The 22360-nt window shown below is 41.1% G+C and overlaps 1 protein-coding gene across 6 annotated transcripts in view; it reads left to right on the plus strand.

The window, feature by feature from the left end:
• The window catches only part of LRP2BP (LRP2 binding protein), a 28614-nt gene that overhangs the window by 1873 nt on the left and 4381 nt on the right, over window positions 1–22360 (plus strand). For 2 of the 6 annotated variants that reach the window (XM_054028959.1, XM_054028958.1), the window contains exons 3-8: window positions 4733–4845; window positions 8915–9028; window positions 15187–15329; window positions 15408–15513; window positions 16407–16630; window positions 20934–21099. In XM_054028959.1, coding sequence (XP_053884934.1) covers window positions 4733–4845; window positions 8915–9028; window positions 15187–15329; window positions 15408–15513; window positions 16407–16630; window positions 20934–21099 — 866 coding nt within the window. Of the gene's footprint in view, window positions 1–4732; window positions 4846–8914; window positions 9029–15186; window positions 15330–15407; window positions 15514–16406; window positions 16631–20375; window positions 20491–20933; window positions 21100–22360 lie in introns of all 6 variants that reach the window. The other 4 variants (XM_054028960.1, XM_054028961.1, XM_054028962.1 and 1 more) reach the window with 4 other exon arrangements.

The raw sequence follows: 22360 nt of genomic DNA on the forward strand, positions 1-22360 counted from the left end.
GAAGGATTGGGGGGCCTGCCTCCAACCACCCTCTCCAGTCCAGCCGGCCTTGCGGGGGGCAATGGATACTCTGGCCAGGGTCCCCCAGAGCCCCATCCATGCACCTAGCTCTGGGAGGAGACGCCACTCTCCAGTGTGCACGGCTTCCAGCACCAGTCCCTGTTGCACCCCCCCACGCCAGGCCCGTCTCCCCGAGGCAGCAGGCCTACATTTTTTGATGATTGCCACTGCTGGGCAGACCAGCCGGCCAGCCTCCTCCAGCTGCGACGTGCACACCGTGCTCGTCAAGCACCCCTCTGCTGTGCCGCTGCTGTCCCCTCTTCCCCACTCCAGTCAGGCTGAATATGTGCGAGGCGTCCTCCAGGTCTAGGTGGGGCTAGTGCTGGGGCCGGAGCAGAGCCAGGACTGCGGGGGCGGTGGGCCTGGATGCTAAGCGAGTGGGCCGAAGCCACCCATAGCTACGCCCCTGTCCAGTGGTCAGCCCCAAGGTGGCAGGGCTGACAGTTAAGGCTGTCAAAGGCAGGAACAGGTGATATAAGCAACAGTGTCTATCTACACAGACATTGCATTGGCTTAACTACATCCTCCTAAGCACTACGCCTCTTGTGGAGGTGAAGTTATTAGGTTGGTGTAGTGGGCAGGGCTGGCTCCAGCATTTCTGCTGCCCCTCCCTCCCCCCAAAAAAGACACGATCGTGATCAGCGGTGGCAATTGGGAAAAAAAAAAAGCTGTGATCGGCGGCAGCAGTTCAGCGGCAGGTCCTTCGCTCCTAGAGGGAGTGAGGGACCTGCCGCCCCCGAATTGCCGCAGGTGCTGCCCCTCTCCCTTGGCCGCCCCAAGCAGCTGCTTGTTAAGCTGGTGCCTGGAGCCGGCCCTGGTAGTGGGCGACTTATATTGGCGGGAGCAACATTGTAGTGTAGATGCTTACAGAGTTAGGTCAACATAAGCTGCCTTACGTCGACCTAACTCTGTAGGGTAGACCAGGTTCTGGGGATTTAGATTAACTAAATTGATGGGAGAAGCTCTCCCGTTGGTGTAGTAGCATCTTCACTAAAGCATCAAGTAGCTCAGATCCTTGATTAACCTTGATTTCATCACCTACAGTGTTGAGGAACATGAGACTTTATTGTCGATAGAGATTAATGTTGACCAGATTAATGTTGACTGACGTGAAACAGAAATCAGTGGTAATATTCACTAAAGCACAAAGTCAACCTCTGTATAGTACAGTGGTCTCCAACCTTTTTACGCCCAAGATCCCTTTTTGAATTTAAGGGCAACCCAGGATCTACCCCACCCCTTCCCCAAAGTCCCGCCCCACTCACTCCATTCCCCCCCCCCATCGCTCACTCTCCCCCACCCTCACTCACTTCCACCAGGCTGGGGCAGGGGTTCGGGAGGGGGTGTGGGCTCTGGGCTGGAGCCAAGGGGTTCGCAGTGTGGGAGGAGGCTCTGGGCTGAGCCTGGGGCAGGGGGTTGGGATGCAGGAGGGGGTGATGGATGCAAGCTTTGAGAGGGTGTTTGGGTGCAGAAGGGGGTGTGGGGTGCTGGCTCTGGGAGGGGGATCAGGGCTGGGGTGCAGCCTCCTGCTGGGCAGCACTTACCATGGACAGCTCCCGGGCGGTGGCACAGTGAGGCTGAGGCAGGCTCCCTGCCTGCCCTGGCCCCACGCCACTCCCGGAAGGGGCCAACGCACCTCTGCAGCCCCTGGGAGGTCGGGGGGGCATGTGGCTCTGCATGCTGCCTAGGGTGACCAGATGACCCGATTTTATAGGGCCAGTCCCGATTTCTGGGGCTTTGCTTATATAGGAACTTATTATCACCCACCCCGTCCCGATTTTTCACACTTGCTATCTGATCACCCTAATGCTGCCCCTCTCTCTAAGCTCACATTGGCCACAGTTCCCCATTCCCGGCCAATGGGAGCTGCGGGGGCAGTGCTTGCAGGCAGGAGCAGCACGCAGAGACCCCTGTCCCTCCCCACAGGGCTGCAGGGGCATGCTGGCTGCTTCCGGGAGTGGTGTGGGTCCCCGGCAGGCAGGGAGCCTACCTTAGCAGCAGCCCTGCTGCACCGCCGTAGATTGTGCTCAACTGGGAGAATCCCCAGGATCGACCAGTGGATAGTGATTGACGGGTTGGTGACCACTGATATAATACATACAAATACATGACATTAAAGGAACATTATGTAGGTTGCAAAGTCAAGCACTCAAAAGTTAGGAAATGCCAGTTTATGGTTTCCTGCCTAATCTTTCTTGTACTCCTTGTGTGTCTATTCCGGTGGTGGGCAACCTGCAGCCCCCCGGGCCACAAGCAGCCTGCAAGCAGATTTCCCTCAACCCCTCAATCTGGAGTGGAGAGTTTCAGCCTTCATTTGGAAAAAAAAAAAAAAGTATAGACCTCATGATTGCAGGGAAAAGCATGGTAACTTGAATTGAGTGTTGCCTTAAGGATCAGAACCAATATATCAAATAAAAAGAACACAAAGTGTATTGCTTTTTAAAGTCTCATGATTTTTAAGCCAATCTCATAAATTTAAGCAGGCCCGACAGTTCTTGAAGACTTTTAGCTTGGCAATGTTGGGGTGAGTTTGTTCCCCCTTTTTACTTTAAATGCTTGCAGAACATATGAAGGTTCTGGAAATAGCTAAATGGGGCAGAATATTCAAGGGGAATAGAGCCATTTTTTCATTGTCCCATCTTCCTATTTCTTTTTTTTTCCCGTCGCTTTTCCTGCTCCAGTTTGATGTGGTCCCTCTTCTTCCCATTTTTAAGCACGTTAACTTAGCTTCTCTTTTTCCCTTTGCTAGTTGTATTGTTCTTGCTGCCTCTCATTCTTTATTGTTCCCTGCCTGTTCTCTGATTCTACTGATTCTTCCATTTTCTGTTAAGTCAGAAATAGAGATTTCACCATTATAATTAGTAAAGTGAAATGTAATTGATTAAAAGTTCAGCTTGTTCACAAAATGTTACTATGATCAGAAAAAAATCTCACTCAGTTGGAAAAAAAATCCTAAAAGACACTAATAAGAGTATTGTGGCTGATATTTTATTAATAAAAATATTTTTTGCACTTATATAGCCCTTTTCACCTGACAAATTCAAAATGCTTTTTAAGTGCAGTCTCAAAATAACCCTGGTGTTATCATCGCTCCCATATTAGACATAGACTTCACAGAAATGAAATGACTTACCCAAGGTCATATAGCAAGTGAGTGGCAAACCTGGGGAAGAATTTTCAAAAGCAGCTAAGTAACTTAATTGCCAAAGGATCAGATTTTCAAAGGTATTTAGGATCATGAAGATACAGATAGGCTCCTAATGTGATTTCCTAAAGTGCCCAAGCAGGTGGACACTTAATTCCTGTTGATTTAAATACGACTTAAGTGCGTAACTTGTTAGACCCTTAAAAGCCCACGAGGTGCATATCCGTATGTTTAAGCATATAAATAACTTTGAAAATCTGGCCCTTGAGTCTCATTTTCAAAGTGACTTTGGCTCAGATCCTCAGTGATACTTAGGCATTGCAACACTTAGCCCCCTATGCTGTGTCCCAGGAGAATTTTCAGCCTTGAGTTAGGCACCCCATAAAATATATTGAGAGAGTCCCCTAAGGAAGCGATTTTCAAAAGCCAGCCAGCTGAGTGGGGAGTCAGGTAAGTTAGCCAGGAGAGAAATGCTGAGAAGGGGGCATAGGCAAGTATGCAGCTGATCTGGTGCACGTGGCTGGTGGGCCACTTCCCTCTGCTTGGGTTACCCAGCTGCAGACTTTCTCCTGGAGTTAGGCATCTAAATCAGGTCAGCCACTTAGGTAGCCCAGGCCCTAGCACAGTGTTTCCCAAACTTGGGACGCCGCTTGTGTAGGGAAAGCCCCGGCGTGCCGGGCCGGTTTGTTTACCTGCCATGTCCGCAGGTCCTGCTGATTGCGGCTCCCACTGGCCGTGGTTCGCTGCTCCAGGCCAATGGGGGCTGTGGGAAGCAGCACAGGCCGAGGGACATACTGGCCGTCGCTTCCAGCAGATCCCATTGGCCTGGAGCGGTGAACTGCGGCCAGTGGGAGCCACGATCGGCCGAACCTGCGGATGCGGCAGGTAAACAAACTGGCCCGGCCTGCCAGGGGCTTTCCCTAAACAAGCGGCATCCCAAGTTTGGGAAACACTGCCCTAGCATATGAAACAATGTCTCTCCTTCCTGTAAGGCCCAGCTCCTGCAAGTCATTGTAAGTAGGTGGACCTTTGTGCCTGTGTGAAGCCCATGCACCAGATTGCAAGATCGGGGCTTAAAGTAATATTCCCTGATTTGGCTGCCAGTTTTGAAAGGAGTTTTCATCATCTTTAAAATGTTGATATTTTCAGTTGTTTAGCTTAAACTGTTCTAAACATTAGCAATTCATGTTTCCAGTGTGGATAATCTTTGTATAAGGGAACTTGTTATTTGTATTCTGGTTTTCCACCAACTGAGATCAGGTTTTCATCATACAAATACATATAACATTTTTATGGCAAAGTAAACTGTTTCATAAAGGTTTAATTATCTTTATTGTAGATTTTTTCCTCCAGTATAAAACACTGATCTGTTTTAGCTGAGTCTATGGAGCATGCAACAAAAAGGGAACATCTTAATGATGTCTGTCAGGGTAAAAAAAGAGAACTATTACAACTTCAGTGTAATAGTGTACTTACAATATTATTCTGTTTGTTGTGATTAGACAAATATATATCTGTTTTTATCAGGGAACTATAGCCATACCGCTTTGTTTGCAAGGGCAGAGGAGCTGTTGGCGAAGAGGATCATAGATGGAGATCCTCTGGCATATTTTCTACAAGGGCAGCTGTACTTTGAAGAGGTTGTACTTTACTATTTACTTTTTAGAACATTTTATAAAACTGACACTTTTCAGTACAATTTCCACATGGAAAAAGAGGTAATACTAGAAAATGTTACAAAAGAAGATACATACAAAGTGAAATAAGTAAAAAAATAAAAAAATCCGAATCAAACAAGAATTATGGAGCAACTGTGGGAAGCATGATTCCCTGAGAAAGAATGAGACCCAGAGTGGCAGGATAGGAGAAGGATAAAATTACAGATACATTATTATTTCAAATATTCTCAAATTTGAGAAATTGGGTTTAGTGCTTCTGACTGTAGTTATTGCCAGAAGTCCTGCTGACTGCATAGAGAGCAGAATTATTGGGACCATTCCTGTACTCACTGAAGTGAGTGGCAAAACACTTATTGACTTCAGTGGGAGTAAGATTGGACCCATCTAGTGGAATATCAGACTGTTCCTTGGCTAACTGGAGCTTAGATATCCATGTTGTATATTGAAGTGTAGTCTTAACCAGATCTTCATATCTAGACACATGCTAATACTCACATCTTTGAGGTGGTCTCTGCATAATATTGACTGCTCTGGCACCTCTTGCTGCTGCAAAATTCAGAAATCTGCTTCCAGCAGCTCCCAGGTAAACAAACCGGCCCGGTCCGCCAGAGGCTTTCCCTGTACAAGCAGCGGAATAAGTTTGGGAACCACTGAGTTAGGCACCTGCCTCACTTCACACAAAATGGCTGGATTAAGAGGAGCTGGTTCACACCTTATTACTTTTAGCCCAATGCTTAGAGCACTGGGATGTGGGAGGCTCAGGTTCAATTCCCCCCTCTCTGCTGGGGAGAGGGATTTTTTTAGGATTTGATCAGGGGTCTCTTCTCAAGAGTGTGTTTTAACCACTGAGCTATGGGATATTCTGATTGGGATGGGGCAGTTCCCTCCATCCCAATTGTTGAAATTGTTAGACTGTGGATAAATAATGAGTGATTTGACCCTGGGTCTCCCAGGTGGGTGCCTTGACCACTGGCCCTCACTCTCTCTCCTCTCCTCCCCTCCCCCAGTTCTACTATGGATAAATACTTAAGTTGTCATTGGGCCAGAGAGAGAGAAAGACTGTAGACTGTGTAGGGCACACACCTGAGAGATGGGAGACCCTGCTCCAATAACTCTTTCGTTATTTATCCACAGTGCAACAGCATCAACAGGAGAGACTGAGGGAGCCCCACATCATCTCAGTGGTCAGAGCACTTGCATGAGAGGTGGAAACCCCTGTTCAAATCCTTTCTTCCCCTCTGGCAGAAAGGGGGGGAAATTGAACCTGGGTCTCCCACATTCCAGGTGACTGCTGTAATCACTGGACTAAAAATTATAATGTAGGCACTACTATCATCTCCTCCTTTGGCCAGTTTTGAATGGGACCTGGACTGGTAGGTAACCTCAGCATGCCTACCGAATTGCACCCCTCACACAACTTAAGTGGCTAAATGCCTCTCTTCCCCCAATTTGTGAATCACTCTGTGGCTTTAGTGACAGATAGGTGTCCAGCTGCATGGAGTGAGGCAGTAGCATGCATGCACAGAGGCAGAAACATAGGTGCCTAGGGAACTTGTACCCTGAAAACGTAGGCAACAATTGAGCATAGGCACCTACAGGGTTCAACAGGAGTTTTGTGGATCACAGTGGAGCTGAAACTAGGACCTAGGCACCTAAGTCTGGGGTTTAAATACCTTAGTATCTTTGTGACACTGGGCCTAGCTCCCCAAGTGCCAGCCCGAGCTGCCAGCCTCCACAGCACCAGGCCAAGCCGCCAGCACTGGGCTGGCACCAGCGCCAGGCCGAGTTGCCAGCCCCAGCGCTTGGCTGGACCCAGTGTCACCCTGGGCCACCGGTGGGCCCGAGCTCCAGGCCGCCAACTTGAGCTGAGTGAGCCCCCGCCAGCTTCAGGGTCAAGAGGGACGGGGGTGCGGGGCCTTGGGGCAGAATATGGACAGGTCCACGGCCTGGGTCAGAGGAGGCTTGACCTGCGCTGGTCTTTGATACCCGCCACCCGCATGTAGGTTGTTGGGGTTTATAGTGTAGTTTCATATAGTAAAGGTTTTAAAGAGTTTTTTAAATCTATATAGTTTTGTATGTTGTTGCACAGTTTTGCCATTGATCCAGCTCATTGAACTATAAAAGTGTGATTTAAGAGGCTTGCATCTTGCAGCTCTAGTTTTTCTGATGCATATACCAGGTAGGTGTAAAAGGCTGTTACGATTTCCCAATTGTTTTTTGTTTATTTTTAAAAGGGGTATAATCACTTAGGATGGCTGCTTTGAGACATCCCCCAGGGGACCTGATTTAGGCTAATGGTAATAACTAATAGTTAATTAGGACAGAATTAGCCAAAGGCATTGAACCAGCTGAAGGCTGTTTAACCACATGTTAAGTAGCTGTTAAATTCTAAACTGTTGTTGCCAAATAAATAATTTAAAAAAATGAGGAAATACAGTAACTATAGTTTTTATTCAGTGTAGTATTTTATTTAATTCTTTTCCAATTTCTTTTAAATTAAAAAAAAAATTGGCACCTTTAAATCAGGATATCAGAGTCCTCAATTAACAGGATTCTACTGTCATTGTTTTACTAAGTATTTAAAAACAGTTTTCTTCCTGAGTTACTGAAGTAGCAAATATTGTAAAGTTTGCCTCCTGAACACTTAAGAAAGCCACAAACAGATTTCTGTCTCTTCACTGACAAAGGTGTGTTTGGATAAGTAACATGCATTAGCTATCCTGCTGTGAAAATATAGTGGAGTTTAGGAACTTCAGTTTTACTGGAGGCAAAAAGGGAGGGCAGCTACAGGCATGAGGAGCGTGTATGGTGAGGAACTCACCTAGCTACCTCTCAGTAAATGGTAAACATTACAAGTATCTTATCTCCACTATAGGGCTTGTCTAGATCACGCAGCTTTTAGCGACAAGGCTGTGTCGACACAGCTTTGTCACTAAAAGTCAGCATGTGTAAACGCTCTTTGTCGGTACTTTGTCAACTTTTTTGCCGACAAAATACTTCCAGCCCCGCGAGCGGCGTTAGTTTAGTCCGCATTCACACTGCTACTTGCGTCGGCAAAATTTTTGTCTTTTGCGGGCGGGGCAGGAGGAGGAAGGAAGGAGGGCTTTTTTAAGTACCCGTAAAGACAAAAGCTTTGTCGACAACTTCTCAGTGTAGACATACCCAATGTTATCTCACTGTAGAATCCTACCACTCATTTATCATCTTTCTGTAAAACAAAACAAAAAAAACCCGTCACACATTTGTGGTAGTGAAGTCTTGGTGTGAGATCAGAGTTGTGGGCCCCAATTTAGCAAAGCATTTTTATCGCTATTCAGCAAAGCACATAAGCAACTGCTTAACTTTGAACATGTGCTTAGGTCCCACTGAAATCAATTATTTAAAAATTAATCAAAAAGAACAGGAGTACTTGTGGCACCTTAGAGACTAACAAATTTATTAGAGCATAAGCTTTCGTGGACTACAGCCCACTTCTTCGGATGTATATAGAGTGGAATAAATATTAAATTAAAAATTAATGTGATTTAAGCGCATGCTTAAAATTAAGTGTGTTTATGTGCTTTGTGGAATAAGGATAGACAGTTAAATTGGAAGATTAATTAGGAAGAAATAAGGGTATCTGAAAATATCTACATATTTTTCCTGTTTCTGCTGTGGCACTAACTCCTTGGATTACAAATAGTGGCATCTTTAGGGCGATGTGCAGTGTGGTAAACTGATACATATGCTATGCTAATTTTGTGTGTGTATACATACCCATATACAGTAACAAAACTTGGTTGGAAGTCCTAGGTGTTTCCTTCTGATTCATTATTTTCTAAAGTTGACCTTACCTGTCCCAACTGCTAACAGTGTATTCAGAGTGACTTTTTTTAACCATATAAAAATAATTTTTTGTTCCTTTCTACTGCTATATGATTTTTCTCATGTTCACTGAGCAAATACTCTAGTTTAAAAATAAATTATACTGAAGAGTTCATTTGTTATATACACTATAATGTACTACTTGATTGCTCACTGTCTCATTCAGGGGTGGTATGACGAAGCACTTACACAATTTGAAAAAATTAAGGAGACGGATTTTCAAGCTCTGTATCAGCTGGGTGTAATGTATTATGATGGATTGGGGACCAAAGAAGACCCAGTAAGTCATTATCCAACTGTCTATATTTAGTTTTTCTTCTAACCTTACTAGATAGACCCTTACATAACTTTCCATATTTAATAGACCTTAAAAATTTAAAACAATCAGTACACCATATTATCAAAGTGAGGTCCCAATCCTGCAATTTGTTCCATGCAGGCAGAGCTTTGTGTGCTCAGGCAGAGGCTCATTAATGAGTTGGGGTAATGGTCCAGGTTAAACATTTCCTCATAAAATATTTTCCTTTGAACAGTATTGTTTTAATACATTTGCAACTCAATGTATTAGTCTCTGTCCTCAATGGCAAAGAACAATGTTGTCGTTTGGAAAGCACAAGGCATTCACTCTATGTTGAAAGCAAATAATATATAGTAATTTTTAAGTTACATTTAAACAGAAATTAAACCCAATAAAAATAAAAGCCAAGAAACAATTTCTAAGGTTTCAAGCCACAAGACAAATTTTCTTTAAAAAAAAAAATCTGTTACAGAAAAGACATAATTTGAAGAATTTACAAACAATATATATTTGTAGCGCCTAACACAGCAGGGTCCTCGTTCATGACTGGGGCTCTGAGGCACTGTGGGAATACAAATAAATAATAATAATTCTACAGAAAATCACCCTTCTAGCACTAGAGGGCAGGAATATTATTAAATTGTACAACCAAAGGATTACATTTGATTTTTCTCTCAGTCAAAAACAGTATATTAGGTAAAGCAATAAAGTCAATGTAACATAACTCCATTGGGTCCTGTGGCACCTTTAAGACTAACAGAAGTATTGGGAGCATAAACTTTCGTGGGTAAGAACTTCACTTCTTGCATCTGAAGAAGTGAGGTTCTTACCCACAAAAGCTTATGATCCCAGTACTTCTGTTAGTCTTAAAGGTGCCACAGGACCCTCTGTTGCTTTTTACAGATTCAGACTAACATGGCTACCCCTCTGATACATAACTCCATTGCTAATTCTCTGCCAGTGATGTGTCCCGAGACCTTTTTATACTCTTGATCAGAGAACAGTGCCATTAACACATCTCTAACACCTATGTGGTTCTGGGAATGTGTTACAAGACAGTGTATGGCTGTGGAAAGGTGAGAGTCCTCTTCATGACTCCCCTCTTTCTAATAACTTCAGTCAAGGGTTCCCCCCCCCCCCCCAAAAAAAAAAAAAAAAAACCCTGTAAAAATTACTATTTAATTTATTCATTGGTTAAACGTCATATTCAAGACCAAGTCAACAAGAGAAGTAACGTCTGTTCTTTAAGGCCCCAAGTCCTGCAACTGGATTCATGCAGATAGACTACAGTATGCACATGAAGGCCTACTGACATCAGTGGAGTTCTGCATAGGCACAGGGATTTGTTCAAATGAAGCCAGCTGCCGGATCAGGACTTAAGTGCATCATTCAAATTTGTACCTAGTTAGAAGTTTTTTTCTGTCTAGTCCAAGGTGGAAGAGGGCGAGAAAAATAATTAGATACTAGAATTATGTACAGTAGTTGTGAACTCTTCAACTGTAGAGTATTCTCCTATAACGAACTATGGTTTGAAGTTAGGAATTACTACACAAATTGGATACAGAGATTCAGCATTTTAAAATAAGGAATACAAAAATAAAAGGAGAACCCAATTTCTATAAATTGATATTTAGGCATAGACCAGAAAATGGTTCATTAAACTATAAAAATTCCATTGGATTCTTACCATTTAGTGTCAAATATGGTCCTGTCCAGCCTCTGAATCGTCACCTTTCTCCTGTGTCTTCTCCTGTATTCTGTTAATATGTGCTTTAAGGCACCATATAAAGGAATCTTATTTGCTTTATTTACACAGTGGGATTTGGCCTAGTACACTGCAATGTTGAAGTCTCTGGACCAGATGCTACAAATCCTTAACCACACTTGTAACTTTATGCTTATGAATAGTCCCATTGACTTCAGCTAGACTACTAAAAGGCATAAAGTTACTCACATGAAGGATTGGGGTCTTGTCTTCACTACCGGCTAAATCAACACTGCTGGGATTGATGCAGAAGGCATCGATTTAGCGGATCTAGTGAAGACTCTGCCATCGACTTCAGTAGTCCGCCTCCCCAAGAGATGGAAGCTGGGGAACATCTCTTGTCGACATATAGACATTGCTTTAAGTCGATCTAAGCTACATCGACAAGTTACGTAATTAAGATAGATTACCTCATTAGCGTAGACCAGGCCATAATATATTAGGGAGAGAATTACATCTCTAATCCTATATTTTCTGATGATTTGGTTTATTAATTAGGCTAATGATATAATTTGACAAAGAACAATGCACATCTTAGAGATGTATCAGATACAATAAATATTACTTTTGCTAAGTGAAACCGAAAATACTTTTTTCTCTACATCTGCATTTTTATATTTGCGTCATACTAAAATTGAAGCATCTTACTTTTTTAATCCCCTTTCATAATAATCCCGAGAAGTGTTCTTCCATGAGAATAAAAATGTCAATTCTAGTGGCATTTAAGTAAACAAATATGCCCTACTGCTATTGCAACCACTTTACTTACTTTGGCACTTAAAAAATGCATGTTTCTTGTTTTGTTTTATTCTTTTCCTTCAGTGAGCTAGAAAAGATGGCTTAAATTTATTGCTTTCATATTGTCAACAGATATATTTATAACACGTAAAGATAAAGTTGACAATTTTTCTGCTGCTATTATCACTGCGGAACTTAATTCCAGAGTTATCTTTGCAGTTTCTTAGTTTAGCACATTTATACTATCGTCCTTGAAGATATGAAGGCCCAGATCCATTAGCACCCAGAGGCTCTTAACGGAATCAGTACTGTGTTGTACTAGTTACAATAAAAGTACAGCCCCACGGGGTTTACAATCTGAATAGAAAAAACATTAAGGAATGCAATATCCAACCAGAGTGATGGTTTGAAAATGTTTGTTCGTTCCACGTTAGCTTGATTTTGCTTTATGTGTAGTATAGAAGCAAAAGGAGACAATGGGAGGAATGAGTTGCTAGGATCATGGGAGTAGGAGAAGAAAGGGATTGGTTATTGAGGGGCATAGATATGAAGGGACAGGGATATGGGGAAAGAAAAGAATGGGAAGAGGAGGAAGAGAAGGGTGGAGATGAGAATGGAGGGCAGGGAAAATATGGCTGGCAGTGGAGGTGCTGGGGGAGAAGGGTAGACGAAACGGCCAATTAACAGAGAGGAAAGGATGCTACTACCTTTATTGCTTAGTGAGATTAGAGCAATGTTGCTTTTTCTTAGGTTTCTATTTTTTTTTTTTTTTTTTAGTGTTTTGCCTGAGTTAGATCCATTATGGTATACTTTGGAGTAAAGCTTAGGGCTGGCTTTCTTTGGCTGTTTATACTTGGTAATATGAGTAGTGAATGGCTGGCCTTCCTTTTAACAGAGGATTATTTATATACACCTTTTTAATACTTACATGTGGTATCTACTATTAAATCCTTACAATACTAGCATTTCCCGACTGCTCACTAACTGAATGCTTAGGATGATGTACTGTGCAGCTGCTGACAGCTGGCACTGACTCAGCTGTTCTTTTCCAGTGTACCCTGACATATTTTTTTCAACATTGCTCTCAGAGATTGTTATTGAGGACACTATAGTTACATTTTGATATTACCTACTTATACCAAATCATGTACTTCCATTAACCGTACTTTGTGATTTAAGGAACAACACGTTGAAGAAAAGTTATAAAAAAAAAATGGAAAATTTAATACATTAAAAACTGTCCTAAATCTAATGCAAGTACAAGTCCTTTAATCGTTTTAAATTTTGTAATAATTATTTGTTTTTCTTATGCAGAAGTGTGTTTGTAAGAGAATTTAGCACATGAGAAATGTGCCAGTTTAAGAACTCTGGGAGTCCTCCATTAAACCACAGCACAGGTTCAGGTTGAGGGGCAGTGAAGCATAAGTTTCCATACACTATCCTGCCAGTATACCTCAACCATTTCCTAGAGGCACCAACTTCCGGGGGGTAAAAGAGTAGCTCAGTCTTCTTCTCTAGTCAGTGCATAGCTTCTTTTATGAAACTTAGTAAGTGTGCCAGTTGTGGAGATACAATTTTATAATATGGATTGTGACCACCAAATTCATTTCAGAGGCATGAAACACCATAAGAGAGCAGTAATTTTTGCATTTGAATAGGTAACTTAGATATGAAAAGCTCCATTATCCTGTTACAAGTCTCCTAAGCCATCCAGCCCCACAAGTATATATTAAGATGGTATTGTTGATTCAGATTCCTATATTGGAGGCTGATCTTTATATAAATACTTAGCTTGATTAGATATACTATAGGTACAGAAGTATATAGAATGATTGTTTAATATTACAGTATACAGATGTAGCAGCCATTACAGATTTTAAGAGTGTAACATTCTTTGCTGGCAAAAGATGGGCCAAAACCTCTGATGCCTAAAAAGTGAAACAGAGGTGGGGCCTACCACATCTAGCCAAGGAATTCAGGAGAGTGACCATAAGAACGTAAAAACGGTCATACTGGGTCAGACCAAAGGTCCTGTCTTCCGAAAGTGGTCAACACCAGGTGCCGCAGATGGAATGAACAGAATAGGTAATCATCAAGTGACCCATCTCCTGTCGCCCATTCCTAGCTTCTGGCAAAGAGAGGCTAGAGACATCATCCCCACCAATCATGGCTTATAGCCATTGAGGGACCTATCCTCCATGAATTTATCTAGTTCTTTTTTGAACCCTGTTATAGGCTTGGCCTTCACAACATCCTCTGGCAAAGAGTTCCACAGGTTGACTGTGCGTTGTGTGAAGAAATACTTCCTTTTGTTTGTTTTAAACCTGCTGCCTATTAATTTCATTTGGTGACCCCTAGTTCTTGTGTTATTAAGGGAGTAAATAACACTTCCTTATTTACTTTCTTCACACCAGTCATGATTTTATAGACCTCTATCATATCCTCCCTTAGTCATCTCTTTTCCAAGCTGAAAAGTCCCATCTTATTAATCTCTCATATAGAAGTCGTTCCATACCCCTAATCATTTTTGTTGCCCTTTTCTGAACCTTTTCCAATTCCAATATATCTTTTTGAGACGCAGTGACCACATCTGCATGCAGTATTCAAGATGGGGGCATACCATGTCTTATCATCTATCCCTTTCTTAATGATTCCCAACATTCTGTTAGCTTTTTTGACTGTCACTGCACATTGAGTGGATGTTTTCAGAGAACTATCCACAATGATGCCAATATCTGTTTCTTGAGAGGTAACAGCTAATTTAGACCCCAGCATTTTATATGTATAATTGGGATTATGTTTTCCAATGTGCATTACTTTCTATTTATCAACATTGAATTTCATCTGCCATTTTGTTGCCCAGTCACCCAGTTTTGTGAGATCCCTTTGTAGCTCTTCGCAGTCTGCTTTGGACTTAACTGTCTTGAGTAGTTTGTATCATCTGCAAATTTTGCTATCTCACTCTTTACCCCTTTTTCCAGATTATTTCTGAGTATGTTGAATAGCACTGGTCCCAGTACAGACCCCTAGGGGACACCATTATTTACCTCTCTCCATTCTGAAAACTGAACATTTACTCCTACCCTTTGTATCCTTTTAACCAGTTACCAATCCATGAGAGGACCTTCCCTCTTATCCCATGAGAGTATAGGGTTGTTTGCTACAAAACTTGGCACAACAGAGTAAATCCAGTTTTGTTCAGTGCTCCCATTTTATAAGGAATGGCTTTAATTTCATAAAATAATTGTAGTATTGTTAAACCTGGTGTAGGTGGCAAACTGATCTTGAATGATGGTCCACAGTTGGTACAATGAAAGCTAGACGAAGGATTTATGATGTGTCATCCTTATCAAACTGACATCCCACACACTATCAATTTTTAGAGTAGTAGTTCAACTTTTTCACAAAAATCGAGCATAATGAAAATTAGTTTTTGCTTTTTTAGAAATGAAAATATTTAAAATGTAAGAAGACTCTTTACACTACCTTAACTGATCACATCCATACCTTTTAACATTTAGAGAGTTTTAGAACTGAAAAGTTCTTTGTGTGTAATATGTAACTTACTTTACCTGGAATTTTAATGTTTATCCTTTTTACCTTCTGCAGTTATGATTAAAATCTGTTTCTCTCAAAGGAAAAAGGAGTGGAGTACATGAAAATAATCATCAACTCTAACGCTCCGAAAGCAAGACATTTAAAATATGCTGCTGCATACAATCTTGGCAGATCTTATTTTGAAGGATGCGGTGTTAAGCATTCAGATAAAGAGGCTGAAAGGTAATTTAATCTAATAATTTCTCCATGATTTAAGATACCATTTTGTAATGTTACTTAGATTTCCTCCCTATTTTTTAGGCTGTGGATTATTGCTGCAGACCATGGGAATCCAAAGGCAAGTGTAAAGGCTCAAAGTACCCTGGGAATGTTTTATTCTACATCAAATCCAAAAGATCTGAAAAAGGTAATGCCAATTTCTGCCTTTTCCATATCATGATTCAATGCCCAGATTCATTTGGATCTGTGAAGCATTCCAGAAAGAGACTTTTGTACCTTATTCATATCAATATATGCTCTATTATTTCTAGACTTTTTCACCCATTTAGCCCCAAACTGGCATATTTACAGAAAGAAAATTTCTTATTTTAATCCCTTGACATTGGTCAGGGCCAGCTTCAGCTTTCTTGCCGCCCCAAGCGGCGGGCGGGAAAGAAAACAAAAAGCCGATCGGCGGCACTTCGGCGGCAGCTGAATCCATCTGCTTCATTCTTCTGCGGCAATTTGGCGGCGGGTCCTTCACTCCCTCTCTTCCTCCTCAGTGGCACTTCGGCAGCAGCTCAAAGAGGAAGAGAGGAACTAAGGGACCTGCTGCCAAATTGCCGCCAAAAATCCGGACGTGCCACCCCGATCAGGAACGGAGTGACACCCCTTTCTATTGGCCGCCCCAAGCACCTGCTTCCTTATCTGGTGCCTGGAGCCGGCCCTGCATTGGTAATCAGGATTTTCTAATGAAACAATTAGCAGGAGGTGGGAGCATCAGATCTGAAACTCAAGAATCAGCATTATGAAGTGGGATTAAGATTTATGGTTCTCGTTATGTTTAAGAAACGACCAATGGTAGTGGCGGGGCACAGGACAGCATGAGTAAAGGAAATGAATGTAAGTCTTGGAGTGGCTCTGCATTTATTACTATGCAGACACCTCTCTCCAGCTGCTAGATAAAAGAGCTTTAAAGAAAACAGACAGTATGCAAGACAGTTAGGCTATAGGCTAGATTGGGGAATGTCTATTTTTACTAGAAGCAAAGGGTTATGTAAATATTTCAAAAATGACAAGAACTTTGTGCCTGTTCTGTAGGCATTTTTCTGGCATTCAGAAGCTTGTGGCAATGGAAGTCTGGAGTCACAGGGTATACTTGGTGTTATGTATCTCTATGGACAAGGCATATGTCAAAATACAAAGGCTGCTTTGGAGTGCCTGAAGGAAGCAGCAGAACGTGGAAATGTCTATGCTCAAGGCCATCTTGTGGAGTATTACTACAAAAGAAAATGTTACACAAAAGCTGCTGCATTTGCCAGAAGGTGAATTAATATTAGTTACATTTATTAGAATTCTTGATATAAAATCATAGAAGTTAGATAAAAATAATTCTTTTAGATCAACTTCAAATTCATGCCAATCAAGCATGTATTTCCCTACCAGAGATGTATCAGATTTAACTGTCATACTTAATCTTTAAAAAGTGAATGACAGAACTTAGACAAAATTAAGACCCTAATGATTATGAAGCCTTCCATTATTCACTTCAACTCTGTCCTCCTTGATCACAGGGAAGCAGAAATAATCACTGGAGAAGAAATTGAGATTGAAATATCAAAACAAGCATACATTGAAAAGTATTACCATTTCCCCAAGTTCATTTGAGTACATTTTAACTCAGGTACATAAAGGATGGGACAGGAGCTTATATACCCTGTGTCTGACCCCTAGAAAATAATGTAAATGATATAGGATGTAAAGTAAAAAATATCCAGTCTCTATCAACTCTATATCTTGTCTCAGTGCTGCCGAAGCTTCATGCAGTGGATGAGCAGAACAACAAAGAAGAGAGGCCTGTCTCTCTGATTTAATCAGTCATTTCTCATAGCCTGCAGCCATCCTCCATGTTTACCAAAATACATAAAAACTGGAAGTGGCTTCATACATAGAGACAGACAAATAAATGACTTGAATAAAAAGTCCCTCCAAATCCAAAGTGAACTTTCTTTTGAGTTTCTGAAGTGTTTGGATAAGGGTTTGACTCTTGTTTCCATCCAGAAAAAGAAAAGTGCTGCTCTCCACTTCCAGTTTCCAGCTGGCCAAAAAACTGTCAGAATATTAAAATGGCCCTCCTCACCCTAACAGAGTTCCAACCACTGCCCAGATAGCCGTCCATTTACTTGTCAACAGCGCATGGATCCCAATATTTCCAATACTTTGGGGATTTCTTCTGGGAACAGGGAAAGACGACCCCCTCCATGGCTTTCTGGTCTTCCTCAATCAGGTTTTTTTAAGGGTGGCTAGGTTATCTATATACACCATTCTGCAATTTTACTAGCCAGCAAATCTATTCCACTTCCCCTCAATCTCCTCACTCACTCACTTTTTTTTCCTTTCTTTTTTTTTTTTTTTGTAGGCAGCATTTTACGGTCTCCTTTTCCCCAGGAAAATCTAAGAGTTTCTGTGGATCCCACTGCTGATCCATCTGGCACTTCTAAGATTTCAAGTGATAGTACTTTACAGTACACCATCATAATGTGTTCTCAATTCAGAAATATCGCTTTGCTTCTCTATGTAAACAGGATAGGGTGCAATAGAAGAATTTGCCCAGCCATGATGGTTTAGGTTCAATAATACATTCTGGTTGAGCTGAGGGCTAAGTTGACCGATTTCTGTTTTGTTTACACAGTGGGTGAAATCCAGAACACACTGGAGAGGAGAATTATGTTGGCCTCAGTTTTACAATTTCTACGTAACCAAATGCCCCATTATAAAACCCCCAAATATAATGTTTGCTAGCAAAGCCTTACATTACAGATTTAACCCATCAGTCAGATCATCAAGTTTCTAAAGGAAAAAGAGACAGGCAAAGTGATTCTACAAGCTATATACAAAACTCATCCTTTCAGGTGGTAAAAATGCATCTATTTATGATACTACTGTAAAGCATCTAAGGAATGAAGAACAAAGGGATGCTGCCAAGGAAAATTACATAGAACTAGGAGTGGCAGAATTTCAAGATTTGGATTTCAGGGTTCAAGTTCTGACAGTCCAGAAATTAAGATATTTAGCCAAACAACCTTCCATTTTTATTCACCACTGAATCCCCAAAAATCATGCTGGTCTTGAGCCTGGCTCCCATTCTTTCACATGCAGTGTAGATAGAATGGTAGCCATACACTGGCCATGTCAATCAGTTGGAGTTTGTCCTTTAGCCACTGCGGTCCAGCAGGCTATTCTGACAAGAAAAGGGTGCACCTTGTTAGCTGTAGTCATCTTGTCACAAAGAAGCCATAATAGGTTATAGCCATAAATAACTTCTGAAGGAAAATGTATTGTCGTTCTCAAAGCAATCCCATTTCACTGGAACGGTTGATGTTCTCGGGCCAGAAGTCTGCCAGCAGAGCAAGTAGTTGTCACGTCAGGCATCAGCATCTTCTTTGCTCCTGTCCCTGTGCCTTCCCATGTACCTTCTGTATACCAATTTGCTGCACTTTATATAAAACAGATAACACTACTTCTGTAACCTCCAAGTCAATATGCCCTAATTGCCATACAAATCTGGGACATTTATTTAATAAGATCATGACAAATTTCCCCTTTGCAGTCTTACATCACTCCCACCAACATAAAAGAGAGCTCTGTGTTATTCACTTATTTTAAGTCACATCTCAGGGCAAGTCTACTCTACAGCACTACTTCAGCACAGCTGCACTGATGCAACTGCGCCACTGTAGCGCATCTGGTGAAGACGTGCTATGCCAACAGGAGAGCGCTCTCCCATTGGCATAATTACTCCACCTTGGTGAGAGCATCTCCTGCCGACATAGCGCCAGTGTGGACAGCGCAAAACTTGCATCACTTGGGGGGGGGCGTTTAACACCCCTGAGCGCCGTAAGTTATATTGACTTGGGCTGTCGTGTAGACCTGCCCTCAGGCTCACGCCTTATGTTTGGAGTTGGGGTTGGCCACGTCTATATTGTAGCCTTGAAGAATTGTCTTCCTATTCTATATAGCTTTCTTTAAACTGTGCTCATCACCATGGTATCTCCTTTAACAAAACACTCAGTAGACAGTGCCAATCACCAAGTCCTTTGTCTATGCATGCTGATTAAGATTACTGGCTATTATTTGCATTGGTAGGCTATTATATTTTGAAGGGGAGGGCAAAAATACATTCCCTTGTTTTTCTTATCAGAGGACATTAAATATAAGCTGCAAGAACCAGACCATTGCTTGATACTATTTTAATTTTTAATGAGTTGCCATATCTCCTTGTTTTAGCTGTCATTTGCTAAACGTGATCACATTAGGTGGAAGAACATTACTGCAAATGCATGCATGTGATTTAGTTAGCAGGCAAGGATTTGTTGAGGATTAAACAGAATCAGATTCACTGATAGTGATTCATATGGTATGTCTATAGGCTTAACTCAATTGCACTTTTATAGTTTAAAATAAAACTGAATAAAGCATCTCCATTTTCCTATCAAGGCTGGAATTCAGGATTTTGTATTTTCCCTGCAACAGTTTGACACTGCTAATATCTCACAGTGCAGGAAAAAGCAGAATCCTTGCTGTGTAGACAGAAGTAGTACTAATTTTTTTGGTATATTTTAAGTGGTAAATGTATTTAGACACAAACTTGAAAAAAATCACATCTCCATCTGAAAATTTTAGACCTAATATTTTACGTGTAACTCCTAGTTTACTGTAACTCTTTCTTCATTTGTCTGTTTTACTTTATGTATTTAACAGCTCTTTGCAAGTGGTCACTTGCATTTCCTGACTTGTGTATTAGCATGACATCAATCTCATAGATGGTTTGGGAACCTTATGTGCATGCTCTTCCCCAGACCCTTCAAGAGGGTGTTTACCAGTAACAGCAAAGCTGATATTGAGAAGGCAGCAGGCAGATACATGCACTGACAGGATTTAAATATATATATTTCAGGCATTACTATTTAAGAAGTGCTGTATCAAATTTGAGGTTTTAAAGAAGTTAATTTAAAGAAAACTCAAAATCCCTTTGAGTGTACTAGCAAACCATGACTAACTGAATTCCAGTTCATTAAAGGTTAGTAATGTCTGTTGGGGAACTCCAGAAGGTGATGGTCTTAAGTATCCAAAGTCCTCTTTACCTGAAGTTTTCAGAGGTTGCCCTAGATCTTCAGATAACAAGGTATTGGTAAATCCACATTAATGATTTGGAATGATACTTTTTTTAAAACTGTAAAGGTTGGCCACTCAAGTTTTACTTTATTTTCCACTAAACTGTTAACAGTTTGGTAGAAACAAACAATTTGTGTGAAACACTTTTGTTATAATTAGTGCAGTTGTGGTGAAAATGACCAAAGTGATAGTGTATTTGCTCACTAATTCTTATATGAATCAAGTTACTCAAAACAGGAGAATCATGTTCACTGCTCAAGTCTGTATGTACATTTAAAACCTGTTTTGCTAGAGATGCTTTAAGTTCATACCATTATCAACAGAATTCCCAACTTAACTGAAGTTGGGCACAAAGCGCGTGCTTTGACGCTGTCTCTTTATGGTTCATAGAGCTGATTTCTATCAAAGCTTGAAATGTTCACCTCTAACCTTATATTGTAAATTTTACAACAGGATTGCAGAAAATGATAACATTGATATGCTAGCAAAGATAACCGATTGCCTTCCTGTATACATAACCAAAGGCGTTGCTATGGCTACTTTCTACTTTGCTAGATGTCTCCAGCTTGGCCTAGGCATACAACAAGATCAAGTTGCAGCTAAAAATTATTATTCTAGGGTAAGCGTGGGGAGGCCCTACAAATTAACTTATGTAGTATAAGATGAGTGATAATCTGAATTTAAGTTATTAAACTTGCTGTATGGTTTCATTAAATGCTCCAACAACATTTACTATCTACATTTATTACCTACAAATATTCTATATTTAAAAAAATACTGAAGTAAATCCTCTCATACTATTCAAAACAGCCTCGCAAGGTTCTACTCACCTAAGGCAAGTAACATATTTTGACAGGCAAGTAAAATTTCATATTGTAATCACCACAACAAAGGCAGGTGAGTAGAACCTGTGCCTGGGCTGGTAATCTTTTATGACAATTTTCCCAAGATGGTTAAAGTGATAAATAGCACTGATTTTGTTACTACATTGTTTATACTGGTCTCTTAAACTCAAAAGCAGAACATATTTCTTTGCTTATTTGCAAACCTTGATGCCTTTAAATTAGGGCTGTCAAGCAATTAAAAAAAATAATCATGCTTAAATCACACTGTTAAACAATAACAGAAATCCAAAATATTTAAATAAGTGGTAGTTTTCTACATTTTCAAATATATTGATTTCAATTACAACACAGAATACAAAGTGTACAGTGCTCACTGTATATTTTTTTATTACAAGTATTTGCACCATAAAAAATCAAAATAGTATTTTTCAATTCACCTAATACAAGTACTGTTGTGCAATCTCTTTATCTTGAACTTACAAATGTAGAGAAGTCCAGTGGCACCTTAAAGACTAACAGAATTATTTGGGCATAAGCTTTTGTGGGTAAAAAACCACTTCTTTGCATCTGAAGAAGTGTTGTTGTTTTTTTACTCACAAAAGCTTATGCCCAAATAAATCTGTTAGTCTTGAAGGTGCCACCGGACTCCTCGTTGTTTTTGTGGATACAGACTAACACAGCTACCCCTTTGATACTTTACAAATTTAGAATTATGTACCAAATAAACTGCATTCAAAAATAAAACAAGGTAAAATTTTAGAGCCTGCAAGTCCATTCCGTCTTACTTCTTGTTCTGCCAATCGCTCAGATCATAGAATCATAGAATATCAGAGTTGGAAGGGACCTCAAGAGGTCATCTAGTCCAACCCCCTGCTCAAAGCAGGACCAATTCCCAGCTAAATCATCCCAGCCAGGGCTTTGTCAAGCCGGGCCTTAAAAACCTCCAAGGAAGGAGATTCCACCACCTCCCTAGGTAACGCATTCCAGTGTTTCACCACCCTCCTAGTGAAATAGTTTTTCCTGATATCCAACCTG

The sequence above is a fragment of the Malaclemys terrapin genome, chromosome 5 (genome assembly GCF_027887155.1).
Source record: "Malaclemys terrapin pileata isolate rMalTer1 chromosome 5, rMalTer1.hap1, whole genome shotgun sequence".
Taxonomy (NCBI): domain Eukaryota; kingdom Metazoa; phylum Chordata; order Testudines; family Emydidae; genus Malaclemys; species Malaclemys terrapin.